The 16,336-nt window shown below is 42.4% G+C and overlaps 1 protein-coding gene across 2 annotated transcripts in view; it reads right to left on the reverse strand.

The window, feature by feature from the left end:
- Positions 1-620: 620 nt before the first annotated feature.
- Positions 621-16,336, reverse strand: part of sh3rf1 (SH3 domain containing ring finger 1) — a 50,511-nt gene continuing 34,795 nt past the window's right edge. The window contains exons 5-12 of one of the 2 annotated variants that reach the window (XM_030728020.1): positions 15,954-16,259; positions 10,950-11,060; positions 7,578-7,705; positions 6,717-6,887; positions 5,034-5,317; positions 4,630-4,949; positions 3,853-4,202; positions 621-3,589 (exon numbers count right to left, since the gene is read on the reverse strand). In XM_030728020.1, the coding sequence (XP_030583880.1) occupies positions 3,421-3,589; positions 3,853-4,202; positions 4,630-4,949; positions 5,034-5,317; positions 6,717-6,887; positions 7,578-7,705; positions 10,950-11,060; positions 15,954-16,259 (1,839 nt within the window). In that variant the 3' untranslated portion in view covers positions 621-3,420. Of the gene's footprint in view, positions 3,590-3,852; positions 4,203-4,629; positions 5,318-6,716; positions 6,888-7,577; positions 7,706-10,949; positions 11,061-15,953; positions 16,260-16,336 lie in introns of both variants that reach the window. The other variant, XM_030728019.1, reaches the window with a different exon arrangement.

A 16,336-nucleotide genomic window follows, 5' to 3' on the forward strand; every position in this document is an offset into this window, starting at 1 on the left:
GCGATTCCCTCAAATACTTCAGAATGTTTTTCACATAACAGATTTGTGGGTCAATTTCAGTTTCATCACGTTCAGATATAAGAGACCAACTACAGACCCAAACAAACAAACAAACAAACAAAAAAAAAAAATCAAGTAAGTCACCTTGGCATATAGGAAATCTGTTAAGCTGGATTGAACAAACTTAAGTTGCCTTGTGTTTGAATAAATGAAGACTAGTAATTATTTTAAGAAATGGTTCATATTCTGAATCGTAAACTGTGCAGCCTATGCATGAAAAATATGTACGAGACATCAGTATGATTTGAAATGGTGCGGTAGTGCATCTGTCAGTGTGAATGTGCGCATCTGTGTAGGAGTATGTCCGTCTATTAAAGGCTTCCCAGTGAAATAAAAAGACACTCGAAGAGGAAGAGTTTTAGCAGAGAGGCTGAGGTTGGTGTGGTGATGGCCAAGACAACGAGAAAAACAAGGAAACATCAGGTTAATTCTACAAACAAAGAAGCCCTAACAGTGATTTGTACCGTTGCTTTCCACCCTCGCTCCAAATTTCAAACGACAACATATTCCAGCAGTCAGTTACACAGTGGTCCCCTCAATTAATAACTAAATATTTAAAAAAAAAAAAAGAAATCACACACACTTGAAACTTTGGATCCAATTCAGTCATTAAACTCACACTCAAAGCCACATTTGGCACAATTCAGCGATTGCCTCGACATGTTTAAATACCCCACGGACCTCAAAAGACTTCGTGAAAAATCAGACGAAGAAGTCACATCGCATTAACTGATGTGAGGTCCCCTGAGGCAGGAGGGGGGTTGGTTTATAACAACACCTTTACTATGAAGGGTTTCATTGATTTTTCAAAGGGGTTTTTAAAGTGGACCGACTATGCTTTTCCTTCTTTTCTGTGATATATCTTACGTTACAAAAGGTGGATATTTATATTACGCATGGCTATGGTTTGAAATGACAGGGTCAGCTTGTAAGCTCGGGCATCATAGTGCAGTTAACCCAGATCTTCTACTTCAGGCTCTGTATCATGTCAAACAGATATCCTTTAAGCTTTATTTATAGTCCTATCATTGTTTGCATTTATGTCTAGAGTATCTGCACCGATCATGTTGACTTGGAACCAATAAATCTTTAACTGTTACTTTTACTGAAATGCAGTAAGAAGACCTTAAAAACCAACTGAGTCTATACACAAAACGCTAAGCTGTAGATTTACAGCAAGAATATAATCATCTCAGGAACATAACTAACACCTGAGGCTGGGCAATTAACTGCATTTTAATTTCAGTTTCCATTTTGGCTCATGTGATGCGCTACACAGAAACAACTGCTAAAACAGAGTAGCCATCTATCCATTTTCTTCTGCCTATCCTGTTCAGTCTTGTGACTGTAGCCTATCCCAGCTGTCACTGAGGGAGAGGTGAAGCACACTGGACAGGTGGCCAGTCTGTTGCAGGATCGTCCACGTGCACATTCACACCTACAGGCCAGTTTAGAATCACCAGATGGACCTAACATGCATGTCCTTGGACTGTGAGAGGAAACTGGAGCACCCAGGGAGAAACCACAGAGAACATGAAAACTCCACACAGAAAGGCCCCAGCCAGCTGGTTTGAACCCAGGGCTTTCTTGCAGTGAGGCACCACTGTGCCACCTGAGACATTTTAGCTCTTTCATTTATGAGGTGCAGCCAATCAGATGAGGAGCTAAACAGCTTGTTTCAGACAAAAGATGAGCTCAGAGGCTGCCCAATGCCCAGTATTCAATAATTAAAGATTATTTTCAACTGTGAATTACACAAAGCTACCACTCTAGTGGAGTCGTAAAATCTAGAGCTGGAAATGAACATAATTGGTCCACTTTAAGGCAAAGAATTATTTTTATGAAAATTAAGCTTTCATTTTCCAAAGTATGAATTATTGATTCTAAAATTGCTAATGTCATCAATAACAAGCACCAAAACTACAACCAAATCCCCTCCAATCACTAAGAAATCTTACAGTAATTCAAGTCAGTACATTTAACAGGAAAAAAACAAAACAAAACTTTAATCGCTTACCCATGAAAAACAAGACACAAAAAAATAAAATAAAAATAAATCAAGGGCTCAACATGATTGATTTCAATAAAAATTTGCGATTAGATTCAATAGAAATTCACAACGCACCTTTTCCTGTGGAGTGATACGACAATATGCTACTTTAGGCAAACATTCTGTGCTTTAGCTAGCAGTGTTTCTTATTGCCACAAGTCACATTAGGAATGAGTTATAGTGTCCACAAATGGAGCCCGCTGAGGGGCGACTGTGTCGGATTAGTCATATGACACACTCTCTACGAGCAGCAGGTGTCAGCGTCTGTGAAATGTGTAACTAACATAAATACACACTGAAAAGAACCGGCCGTGCACCGTTACTGAAATGTTACGTCGCTCCTGTGATGGAGAGCTCTGTCTGGGTTTGGCTACTGCCGAGGGAGGGAGGGCGGTTAGGAGAGCAGCTACTCTGGTCAGTAAATATAAAGAAGGTACAAAGTAAGCATATCTGAGTCCATTTCGGAGTGTGTTTTTCGCATATTAAAACGGCATAGCCAAACAGTCCCGCAGCACGTCTGTCAGCACTTTGTCTCCTGCGGATGGCTTTGCTAATCACATGCAAATATTTGATCAATGCAGGTAACAGCCCTTTACACAACAACCACACTGCGAGAAAAAAAACTGGACGCCTATGAATGGCACACAGAAATATTTTGTCATATGCAGCATCCAAAAAGCAGAATACTCGAATGTGCAATACAGCAGATCTCTGTTAGGGTCCTCTGGTTTCAATAATGCCTTCGAAGGAGGAGGAAGCATCTTTTTTCCTATTCTGCAGCACAATTCTGATCTGTTCCACCTAATACACTGTCTTTTGACAGTTTGAAACAGCAGTCATATAGAGAAAAGCATATCTGATGCGTTAAAATAAGGCGTGTGCTTTACTTAACCCCTTAACATGTGGCACTACAAAAAAAGGTTGATCTGTGAAATAAGTTAAATGTGTAACATATGGATAAAACAGTTCATATTGGATGTTTTAGGACTGATCATGTTTGTGTCCTTATGTACAATAAAGTGAGGAACAGTACAAGGCACACATTTAACAGCTGAATTGTTACAAAGATATAAATAACCAACAAAAAAGAGAAAAGTTCATGAGTAGTGTGTGCTCTCCTCTAACTCTGTCCAATGTGCTTTCATCGATTTTTCTCTGCAGCTCTCTCTTGGGTGCCACTCATGGTCTTTTTCAGGACATATAGCATCATCGTGACGGTCCTGTCCCGGCAACCTTGGGAGCGGTGACACCTTAACGAGGCTAGCAGCGGTCAGCTGGGTCACTGTAATGTGTGTGTGTGTGTGTGTGTATTAGATGATGTCTACAAAGCTGCCAGGGAACAGTCCCGTCCTGCCATTCCTCTGCAGCGTGCCTTTGAACCAGCCATCTTCCCTCTTCCTATGAACAAACACAATGTCGCCCTCCTTAAGTTCCAGCTCTGCCTCGCTCTGTGGAGGATACGATACGACCACCCTGTACCTGGAGGAGGACAGCAGACAGAGAGTGAGTGTTACACACTGCAACAATGACAACGAGAGAGTCCTGGAAATGGATTTACAAACGTGTTTTCCCCACACGTAAAAATGTGAGGACCTCATGCATATATCCCACTTAAACTGAACTGAATTAGGAACAAAATAATGTGGACAAAGTTTTTGTTGTGAATCTACACACTCTTCAGTGATCTAGTTTTACAGATAATCAGAACAATCTGAAACAGTCCCACAAAACTGCACATTTACCTCTCACATATGATGGGACGTGCATCATGCGGTTGAGATAAAAGAGATGAGCAGGGCTGGCGGGGAGGAGGAGCGATTGGAACACATCCATCAAGGGGACTGTTCTTCCGATGGGACGACTCTGGGACTGAGGAGGAAGAGGAGGATGATGATGAGGCAGAAGCAGCAGCAGGTTCAGGCTCCAGGCAGCTCACTGGGCCAGAGGGAGGGGAGGTGTCAGGGCCCACAGCACCATGTAGCACCTCTCCAGCGGCAGCCTGCTCTGCCTCGAGGGTGGGAGAGGAGGGGGGCGAAGGTCGAGACTTCTTCTTATTGGAGGACAACAGCTTCAGAAGACTTTTCTTTTCTCTCTGCAAGAAGAAGGCAGACATTTTTGCAGCAACCTCTGAAGCAATGAGAAGTAATTTTCAGAAACCACAGACAGACATAATGTAGCATCTGGACCTGTTTGTTTCTCCCCTACAGAAATTTAAAAAAAACTGTGGTGGGACACACTCCAAATTTTTGCAGACAAGTTAGATGTGTAGAAACACAGCCCCTGTTTGTTAAGGAAGGCATTTAAAAAAATAAGCATAAATAACAGCCCTCCTTGTGGCTATTTTGGTGAATCCTCCCTGCATGATTAACATTTTAATAAGAAAGTCCCAAGGCATTTCACTCATCTGCTAGAAATAAAGACATTCTCCATTATGATGAAACGAGGAGACATCTACCAAAAATAGAAACAGCAACAGACAATTAGAGACCATCTTAATTCTTTCAAAAAACAAATCCAACCTTGACGTCTTTATCCAGTCGGCAGGGAGGAGCCGCACTGTTAGATGAGGAATTGAGAGCGGAGCTGCTCCCAGGGCCGTGAGGCACAGTGAGGACAGATACAGGTCTCAAAGCATCACCCTCCAAAGATGCAGCGCTAACATTGGGTGGGGTCAAGGAGGCAGCTGCACAGCCCATTGCCGTCCCAGCTCGAGTGCAGCCTTGGGCAGGACTGGAGCCAGGCTGCGAGCACACTGCGAGGTGTGGGAGATATGTCACGGGTGTTGCAGACTGTATGGGTGTCACCGCTGCGGTGGGCCTGTCCTGACTGTGACATGCAGCTGCAAATGGGATATAAAACATAAAAAGTTTAAATTCACCTTCATACAATGAGACAACATCCATTTTCAGCCCAGCGAGTTTACCTGTCCGGACAACGTTACGAGCCTGATTCACAGTCATCTGGGAGGTGACATGCAGCGGGACTTTTGGCTGTTGGCCTGTGGCTGTTTGAGCTGCGGTGACCACCGCTGCAGGCTGGGAGTTGGCAGGTACAGCAGCGGAGCACACGGTGAGCGGTTTGTTAAAATCAGGCCCTGGAACAATGGCCCCAAGCGGAGCAGAAGAGGGGCTGACGATGGTGACACCTCTGCCTGCCTGAGTGCACAGACTCATGGGCACTTTGGGCTGGGAGCTCCCAGATGCTGTCCTGAGGGGAGAGGAGGGGAAGAGGTGTGAGGCACAGTTCTCTGAGTTAACAGTCAAACAGTATACCTTTACATGATGAGATGCATCATCTCATAAAAATCTTTATGTTTTAATATTCGAAACAATGACCGTAACCTCAGATTTCCTCTTTAAGTAATGATTTATTGACCCTCCACTGCATTTGCTGAGGCTCTTTTCAATGTACTGCAGTGCTGTTACTTTTAAAAAACAAAAAAAAAAAACAGACTTTTCAGTTCTCATTCTACACCCATACGGCTTTTTTATTAGCACTATTTATTTGTAGCACAGCTTTAAGCTAACCTTTACAGCCTCCAGAACACCAACATATTAGGGTTTCGGAAGTGATTAATCACAGCCTGAAATAACAAGGATGTGGGTACAAGCTGCCAAAATTAGCTGTCCCGCTGGGTGGCTGAGCTAAACCTTAGAGAGAGGGTGAAGAGCCCAGAGAGCCAGAGAGAGCTTGGAGAAGAACTGCTTCTCCCATGTGTTGAAAGGAGCCAGCTCAGACTCATGAGGATATCCCTTTGGTATCCTCCTTCCCTTAGGAGGTTTACTAGGCTAACCCAACTGACAGACCCAGAACTCGCTGGAGATTACATCTCTTGGATGGCTTGGGGATGCCTCAGAATGCCCCAGGAGGAACTGGAAAACAGTGCTGGGAAAAAGTACGCCTGGAATACCCGGCTTAGCCTTCAACCACTGTGACCCGACTTTAGATAAGATAGTGGAAGATAAAGGATGGACAAACAAAAATGTACAGCACCCTAGCTGTATTCTTAGAAAGACCTCAGTCAGAACATGGCAAATCATTTCCAGATGTCAAGAAGCTAACTTACAAGTACTAACTGCTGCACCTCATTTTTGTCATGTATGCCCGGACGATACACTCGATTTTAGCACCTTGGAGAACAATCGTGCTGATCATTTTATTGGAGCCTCAGTGCGTCTCTGTTTGTTTGGGAACTAAAGAAGCATTTGGACCCAAATATAACAAATTACACCAGTTAACAAGAGGGTCTTAAACTGTGACACAGGTAAGGTTTATATTCACAGTTAAAAGTCTAAGAAAACCTTAAATGAGGTCTACACTTTTGTGAAAGCTGAATACATGGAAACAAAAATTCAAATGAGGAATCTGTGTAGCAATCAAAATGTGTTCTCTATGGGAATTATTCTTTGCTAAGCTGCAATGTGTTTGGTACAATAACTTAGCAAAAACTACTCGTACAGAATAAAAGTAAACATCCAAGTGTGGCTTTACCAATGAAACAGAAACACACAGCATATTTTATACTATAGCTTTGCATCATAAACAAAAGGATACAACCGAGGGTGCGTATGTGTGTTCAGTATGCTGACAAGAATAAATGACTGACCTGCTGACTGGGCTCATGTAGTTCCCAGGAAAGACTCCAATCTTGCCCGTGTGCATGGAGGTGCCCTTGAACCAGCCGTCCTGACAGCGTTCCAGCACCAGAAACATCTCGCCTTTCCTCAGCTCCAGTTCATCCTCCTTGCGAGGCGTGTAGGGAAACATCGCCACATAGCTGCATTAAAAACAAACAAAGATGAGACATTTACCAGACACACAGCTAACATGGCAGATTTTCTGCCCTCTGGAACAAAAGCATGCCATTTGTTTTGCATTTATCCCAACATCTAGCTGTACATCTGTCATCATCTCCCTTGGGACCCTCCAGCAAAGACAGTGCCCTCTGACCCAGAGAAAATCTGCACTGGAGGACAAAACAATTTGCGGGTCGCGTCTGTACAGCAGCCAAAAAAACAGGCCTCAGCTGGGATGTTTTCAGTCTGATTTCAGTGTGTTGTCAGAGAGGGAACATAAATGCATCGGTCTGACATGCATGCACTGGCAGGAAAGCAAGCATGAGGGGATCTAATTCTTATCAGGTGTGTGGTTTGTCCTCGGGGAGTAATGAGGGTAAAAGGTCAGGGGTCATAGAGTGGATCGACCAATGGGACCCAGGAGACTGTCCCTCCCAGACTCTGACCCTTTCACCTGAGCACAAGCTCACACGCTACAGGCTCTCAACTGACAGCTGGGGGGAGGAGAAAGGGGGGAGGGTGGGGTGTCAGAGACAGGCGAGGATTTCCTCCCTCTGATGTGAGCATGTGCGTTAAGGCTCTAGGCCATCAGTGCACAAACCACTTGTGACATTTCAGTGCACATTTCAGAAGACTGCATATTTTCGTGTTGGACTGTTTTTATAACTCACACTGTGGGTCTTTGTCTCCCACTTTGGTCGCTTATGCTGGGGGAGGGTCTCTGTCCGGCAGCCAGCGAATACGCAGCTCCACTGACGGAGGACTGCGGGGGAGGCGGCGGTGGTGGTGGGAGAGCATCCTATAAAAGAACATTAAAAAAAATTTTTTAAAAATCACACAATTTGTCAGTCGTTTCCTGTCGGAACGAAGCAGAAAGACAAAAATAAAAAACAAAAAGAAGCATAGACCACAGAAAAAAACAGAGCACATGTTACATAAGCAGAGAAACCAGTTTGTTTATGAGCAACAAAGCAGGAAGAAGAATGAGAGATCATCAGTCATTTGGGTTATTCCCTCCAGCTGTCAGCACTAGGGGAGAGTGGTTTGGCAGCCTCCATCGTCTCGTCTCCGACTTCCCATTGCATCGGAGAATCTCCTTTTCTGCTTGTTTGTTTGTTGCTAGGACACAGCATAGCTTGATGTTAAATCCATTGCAGCATTTAATTGGGACCATATGAAGTGAAAAGCATGTCTGGTGGGACACTTGAGAGCAACCCTTAAACTAGTTATGAGTGGGTTCATCTCGACTCTCTTGTTTTCCCTTGTTGAACATCTTTAAAGGTCAAAAAATACTCAAGCTTTAAACTGGAGGCCTTTAGGGGATTTTCTTTATATGCCTTTTGTGATTCTTGGATTACAGGATTAAAATATAAGTCACCAACCTCCTATGTCACTACACAATACAGAAGGTACAACTTTTAGAAAAAAGTACCCACAAAAAAACCAAAAACAGTTATATGTAGGACATGTTTGAGAAAAAATAAATTGGAAAATTATAAATACATAATTAAAATTATTTCAACCTCCCCATTAGCAGGTGGCTGCTTTTGTTAGCTGCTCAGCCTGCGCTGCACCCTACCTTAAAATCTGTTACCATGGGTGGTGGAACCATAGGGCAGCAGATACATGTTTATTCATGATCACATCACTTTGAGCTCTTCTCAAAGCATTTTATTCTTTATGCACTACCAAATGGTGAAATGTCCCTTTAGTCTCTGTGCCTTTAGTGCATATTTCTGGTATATATATATATATTTTTTTTTATAACAATGTAACTCAGCAGGAGTCACATATGTTGGCATTAACTAGTTACAGTGTGTGTTCAAACTTTGCTTATAAGTCTTTTTTTTTTCTCCTTTGCCATGACTCGCAGTTTTGGAGACAGTTAATCTGAGTTTATGAGCAGCTTTGGAAAGAAAATGTAATAAAGAATAAAAAAAAAAAAAGAGAAACAACACATCATTATAAACTCTTGAACTGTGAAAAACAGACGAGTTCTCTGTGTGTTAGAATGACGCTAAAGAGGACTCGCCTATACAGGAGCGTGATGAGTCTTCCCAAGCTGAATCCTGGCAGCTCTGCCCAGCAGAGTAATAGCTTCCATGACACACTGGGGGAGGAGAGTGGCACTCAGACAGCCCTGCGGTGTGCGTACGGGCCTGTGTGTATGTGCGAGTGTCGATGTGTGTTTCGGTTCGCTGCCGACGCTTGAGCTGAGATAATTAGGTTGCCTGCAGGCTGGAGAAATCATCTGTACAAAAACATCATGTTGGGTTCCCAAGTGAAGCGGAGAGCACAACCTTTTGTGTACACATTCCTGCTCATTCTGAAACTCCACATGCCAGAGCATACACACAGACAGACAGGAAGTGTGCATGCTGCTTTGTGTGGGATGAAGGGATTTCTTGACTTTTTTAGCGGCACTGTTTTCTTTTCCTCTGCACATAGGTGTTGTTAGAAGCTGTTGCTTGCGAATTGTATAATTATGATACTGTTATCAGCAGAGAATCCAGATTAACTAAATTTCACATCTAAAAAGGCCCTGGCAATAAAAGGAGAAGGTCTGGCCAAGGTTTAAGTCTACACTGGTGGTAACCCTAAACCTACATTTTGTAGGTACAAACTAGTGTACTCCTAGTGCTGGGCCCAAGCCCAGATTAATGGGAGGGCTGTGTCTATGCCAAAGAAAATACGTAGCTCTATCTGCTGTGATTGGAGCCTATCCCAGCTGCCACAGGGTGAGACGCAGGGTACCCCCTGGACCCCCAACACAGACTACCATTCACACTTATGGGCAATTTAGAATCACCAATTAATCTAACCCCACTAACTGCATGTCTTTGGGCTGTGGGAGGAAGTCAAGGTACCCAGAGGGAACTCACACGAGACACGATGGGAACATGCAAACCACACAGAAAGGCCCCCAGCCAGACGGTGGATTCGAACCCAGGACCTTCTTGCTGTTAGGCAGAAGTGCTAACCACCGCACTGCCCCATTATCTTATTACTGTTAACATTATTAAACACTGTGATAACCCCACCTCGTGGCTGCTGGCGTCACAGATTGTCTATGTGTGTTTTGTGTAGCAGGTGCTCAGTGGGTGTTGTGATTGGGTCATCAGAGACTGGGAACAGCTGAGCCCGGTTCTCCCCAGTATAAAAACACACTCTGCTTGCTCCCTCTGAGAGACCTTTTGCTGTAGACCTTTTCTTGTCTACGTTTCACTCACTGACCACACATACGGACATGCCAATACTACTGACTTACTGACTGACATATCTCAGAATTTTTACTTTGGTGATTTTATTTAGTTTTGTTACTTTCAAATAAAGGGTTTGTGTTTTTTCACTCAACCAATGGTGTCACCTCCTGTTATTAGTCATGGCTCTTGAGCCAGTCGTAACAACGTATAAAGACTCAAATCGAGTTTTAATGGTTTAAAAAAATAAATAAAAAGGTAATAAACAGATAAACATTGTGACTTCACACAATTTTACCTGTTCAGCTGATATCGACTTACGTTCACTAACACCTTACTTCATCTTTAAGCTTGAAGTGAGAAATAAAATCTTGGTGTGCCCCTCTGCCCCTCAAACCACCTGCAGCACGTCTGCACAGGAGCAGCATCACCTGCACCTACGCTGCTCCCCTGCCGTTCCCCACATGTAGCACACAGCAGGAAATAGTCTGTGTAGTTCAGGTAAAGAAACTGCCTGGATCAATCAATTAAGCTGCACCATCACCACAGCCCAACGTAACACAGACTCTGAACTAGGAAGCTGGCTGGTTAAAGACTGGTTAATGTCTAACCTGACTCAGTTGGACATTTACTTTCTTGTATATGGCTCCAGCTGGTGATGCCTACGAAAGTTCAGAGCTGACGTGTGTTGCTACATTAACCAAGTGCAACCAATAACAAGAGAACCAGTGATTGTTATTAGAGCACTTAATTCTCCAGTAATGACTAACATTTCCTTTTTTTGTTTGGTTTGGGGGGGCTAAATTGCTTAAGCCAGCATGTGTATGAATTTTTAAGTCTTACCACAGAGATGGACGTGTAGCTCGTCTCTGAGGGAAATGTGAAGACGGTTGCTGTAGTAACAGGACTGCTAGGAGGTGGGGTCACGATTAGGCCAGTTGTGCAAATATGCACCTGTCAACAAAAGATAAATGTAGACTATTAAACACACCGTACTGACTCCTCACACACGAAGAATAGAAATGAGCTCCGGCTACTCTGATTAATTACACCTACAGGATGAGTACATATGTGCATCACAGCTGATCACACCCCTGTTTTCAGTGTTTAGCTCAGATTTGGATTCTAAGTACAGATAGATAACTGAGCAATATCATCAGCTGCCTCTCCAGTGCCCCTCATCCTGTGGATGGACTGCAGTCATGATCTTGGACTGCAGCTGGTGGTCTTTGTTTTGTTCTGCAGCCTCTGTGAGGTGTGCATAAAGGCACATGAAGCAGGTCTCCACCTCCAATTGTGACACACTGCCAACCTGACCAGGATGAGTGTGTATGAGTGTGTGTGTGTGTGTGTATATATATATATATATATATATATATATAAACTGTTTTCTTTCAGTGGAATCTCATTTACTACAGCATAAAATACATTTTTGTTTATTAAATGGCCAGAAATAACAGGAATGAATACGGACTTGTGTTAAGCAGGGTAAAAAAGACCCACTATTTTAACCATACGCAGCCCAATTGTGCTTATTAGAATAATCAGCCCCACAAGGCCAGTTTTTAGCCAGGCAACCCCCTGTGCTAGTAAATCTAATGCAGATGGTATCGTTTTAGCAGACGGATTAAAAATACAAAATGCTTTAACGAGACGTCAAATATATTTGGGTGGGGGTTAATATATCTGGGTCTACGTGTGGGAAATACTGATATGAAAAAATACTCTGACTCACCTGTCACATTGTGTGTAAATGACTCTCATTGAAACAGTGATGCACACATGGCTTTTTATCCTGGCCATAACCACAAAGTTTGGCCTCATGACCTGACTGGCTAACAAAAATCAGGTGACCACACAGCAGGACATTTCATTGGGCATGTAAATAGAGGCGGCTTTCCCAAGTCATCCACATGAGTCATGATGGTGTGCTGGCAACAAGGCCATACTGTTGGACACACAATATCTCCCTGTAGCCTGTGGTCTCTCTCCATGGATGGCTGCCTCAGACAGAGCCGCCTACTAAGGTGCATTTTTCAGAAAGGAGGGCAAGAAAAATCTAACGCAGTACTCAAAAGTGGCACTGTTATTAAAACAGCTGCCTGTAAGGAATAAACACCAAAATACACGAGAGGCATGCTATGTTAAATTAAATGAATTTGGGATTTATAGGCAAGGTTTTCAAACACAGCCTGTTTTCTTTGGTTTACCTTTGTCTATTGTCTGGGAATTGGAAGAGGAGAAGAGGAGAAGCTGTGAAGGGGAGACAGGAGACCAAGTGTGCGCATATAGCGCCTGGAGACTCTTTCTATTGTGTTTTTATTAAACAAAGACCTATAAATCACACATACCATTAGCACTGTTGTCAGTGGGGAGGATCACTTTACAGGGGCGTACACAGGTTCTTTTATTCCTGAAATATCTTGATAATGATGACTGGGACAAGGCCATTATAGACCTGATTACGCCTTCTGTCTGCATAGACAGAAGGCTTTGATGATACGTAAATCATATTTACGTAAATATGATACGTAAATCATATTTACGTAAATCATATTTACATGAAAAGCTTTTAGTTTAAAAAAAAAAAAAAGAAAGGACACGATGATCCTCAATATCCGCTTTACTGCAGACAAGCGCTCGCCTTGTCTCAACTCACAAAGCAGCACATAAACACTCACTGCAGATGAAAGATTAATGATTGAGCTTAATAGGGGGTTTTGGAGCATAGCATTTCTGAAGGTCTGCAGAAACCAGACAACGCAGTACGTATCTTAAAGACAGGAAAAAAAATAAAAAATACACAAAACAGCCAAAACTGTCTCAGCTGAAAGCTTCCAGATAGTTCCCAGAAGTGGAACATCAAAATATGTCTCAAAATAATGCTAAACTACAAACCTTATGTTCACTTCCTCCTGGTCAGCAGGAGGCGCCTTCTCGGTTTCAAAAAGCTAACTGGTTATATAGAAGTCTACAGCAAAACTGCCCTTTGACTTGCTTATCTGTGATTTTAGTAAACACTTTCCTTGATGAGTTTATGGGCTCAATCACTAGTTTTATTAAATGGAACATGATCCTCATTTTATAAATTATGAGCAGGGTATGCTTCACTGTGTGATTGACAAGTCCTTAGCCAATGAATGCGCAGCATCCCAACATTTCACAGATACACCTGCTTGTGACGTGCTTTCCAAAAACTAAGGATAAAATGGCAAAAACTCCCCACTTAAGGCTTCTGTGATCACAGCTAGGGCTCAGTGGCAGACATGACCAGGTTAGCAATGGTTAATGACAAAAAATAAGGAACGGCATAACAGGTGCCTTTAAAATTTAATCTTCTTCAGGAATTAAAAATCTGCCACTAAGTGTCAGAGAGTCCACCTTCCCCTAATAAATCTTAATGGATTAATTCAAAGCCACATATTTTCTCTAGGGTTAATAATAACCACTGAAATTAATTCATTACTATTTAACAGCCTTTACTTCCCTTTAATAATTAACATCTATTTGAATTAATTGCACATACTGTTTACTCATGTGTGCTGTGTATTAAGTTCATAGAAACTGCTAAAAAGTACAATACACTATAAAGAAATTGAAAATTGTCTTGTTTTTTTTTAAATATATTTTTCTATATACAGAAATGTCATAGCTGTATCCCTCAAAATTGTAAATGAAAAAAGTTGCATAAAAGCTTTTCAAAGCACAGAAAATTTATTTTGAGCGTGTTCATAACTTCGTTTTTGAGACATACTCATTTTTATAAACTGTAGGACAAATGAAAATAAAATGCCTATTATGCACAATTTGCAAAACAACACCATGTGAATCAAAAATAAAATAAACTATTTCTAATAGTGTAATCAAAGTTTACGCATCCCAGGAACTTAGATACAGAAAGGGACAAAGTCAAATATTACTTTTCAACAGCACCAGTGGAGCTGTGATAGGGCTTGAATTTAAAAAAAAAAAACACCCAAAAAAAAAACTTCAATTCCTGGGAAAATTACACCACTTCCTGTTGTCACAGTTAGTGGCTCGCAGGAAAACCATGTAATAGTGCATGCTGACAACATGATGATTCCATTTACTTGACTTCTGCAAACCCATTAATGTAAGGAACAGTGCTCTGGGACATGGATGCGTGATATGCAAGTGTAACTCCTTTAGTTTTATAAAGTAATAATTCTTTTTGCTCCATCTTATTTGGTTGCAATTCTACCAACATTTAAAAACAGATATGCAAATGGGAGCGCGGGTGCTCCCATTCGGTCATAAAGGGGTTTAAACTCACAAAACATTTGTCTTGTACAGCACTAAGTCAGAGCTCAATCACAGGCAGCTGGCAACCACGCAGCAGCTGCGAGCTGCTGTCATGTTAGGGTTGGTGTGGAAACCTTCAGTGCTAAGCTGGAGTCATTTTTGTGGATGAGTGGAGTCACGCATCCATGATTTCAAATGCTCGGATGGAGCAATGGTCTGTTTGGTATGACGGGGGGGGGGGGGGGGAAGCCTAATTGCTGACAGAAGGAGAGTGAAGGCTCCAAAAAGCAACAAACATCTTGTGGAAAAAAAATGGCTGAAGCTGGTTTCTGTTTTTCCTTTTTTTTTTTTTTTTTTTTTTTTTTGGGAAGTTATGCAATTACAGACCGTGGAACAGGATATTTTACAAGTCAGCTGGTTAAGTGACTCATCTCAGCCACAATCATGGAATGAAGAGCACCACTAGGAATGTACATTTTTCAACTCTGTGTTTAACGGGGACCTATTATTCTCAGCCCCAGGTGCATATTCTTATTCTTAGACTCTGTTAGAGAAGCTTTGCCCCATATCCCAAAGGTGCTCTATTGGATTGCGATCTGGTGATTGTGGAGGCCATTTGAGTACAATGAACTCAGTTCAAAATAATCCTTGTTTATGTTACACTGCAGTTTTCTGCAGCGTTTCACTCTCATTGATTGTTTGAAACAATATGTTTTAGCTCCTCCCCCTTCAATCCACATTTCTTGTGATTTGCTGCCCCTCACAAACAAAGTTTAAGCAGCTTCTGTGCCAGGAGATGACCATATTTAGGATATCCCCTCTCTGATGTCATACAGATCCAGGAGTAGAAAAAAAAACTGTCTGAAACTGAGCACTGAGAGCAGTCTGAAGTTTGTGTTTTTGGCTTACAGCGATTCTTTACACACATGCTGACCTCATTATTGAAAACTCTGGCCATGTTTAATAATATGAGCTTCCACTTTTTAACAGCATATCCCTGACAGAAAATAAGGAAGAAAAATAGTAAGTCCACTTTAAAACTGCAAATAGCGTATAACACACATTTGGGCCCTGGTATTCAAGTGGACACTTACAACCCATCATCCAAAGGCAATAGTGCACACTGACGCTAGCAGTCTCCAGTGGCAGATCGGTGTGCCCCAAACAAATTAAAAAATGAATACAAGAAAAAGGCCTTGGTGAACGTTCAAATCTAAACAAATGTGTGCTGGCTGAATGACAGGTTTCTGTGTTTTAGTACTTTTGCTGTAGTTTCACTTCATCAGAATCAACATGTCTAAACACATGGCACCAAAACAGCAATACACACATTGAATGAGTTGCCACAGGTGCAGTGCTAGGATAGCATAACAAGGTCTTCAACATTTCTATTTAAAAAAACTCATTCAAAACAGAAAATAAAGAAAATGAGGTTCCTTCTAAGAGCCACATCCTCCTGCATATTGCTGTAACAATATGTACAATATTGCAAATAAGCTTTGTTTTTAGTTAGTGCATCAACTTCAAAAAAAGCACCCTGCCATGCATCAGCAGCTCTCCGTGCCTTCCTGTGGAGAATCGTACCTGTGAAGGTGCACTGCAGGAGAGCCCCCCGCTGATCTCTCCGATTCGAGCAGCTGCTGTGGGGTTGCTGGAGCTGATGAGGACTGGCCCACTGATCTCCATGGAGTGCCGCTGGGGGGGAGGAGCTAGCATAGGTTTGTGGGACATGGTGAGAGAGGTGAAGGAATGTCGTTTCTTGCTGTTCTTCTTCTCCCCTACCCGCTGGGCACCATTGGTCTGAGGCCCTGAGGAGGACCCTTCACCGGAGTCTCCACTGGAGTCAGACGGCTTGTCCAACTCTATAAGCTGCCGAGCTGCCGAATTGAACTACGAGAGAGGAAGAGAGGCAGCGCGGTTATGAAAAGAGGAGTTAGAAATAAAAACAAAGGACTGATTGTAGTAGG

Source organism: Archocentrus centrarchus, chromosome 4 (genome assembly GCF_007364275.1).
Source record: "Archocentrus centrarchus isolate MPI-CPG fArcCen1 chromosome 4, fArcCen1, whole genome shotgun sequence".
NCBI classification, from domain to species: domain Eukaryota; kingdom Metazoa; phylum Chordata; class Actinopteri; order Cichliformes; family Cichlidae; genus Archocentrus; species Archocentrus centrarchus.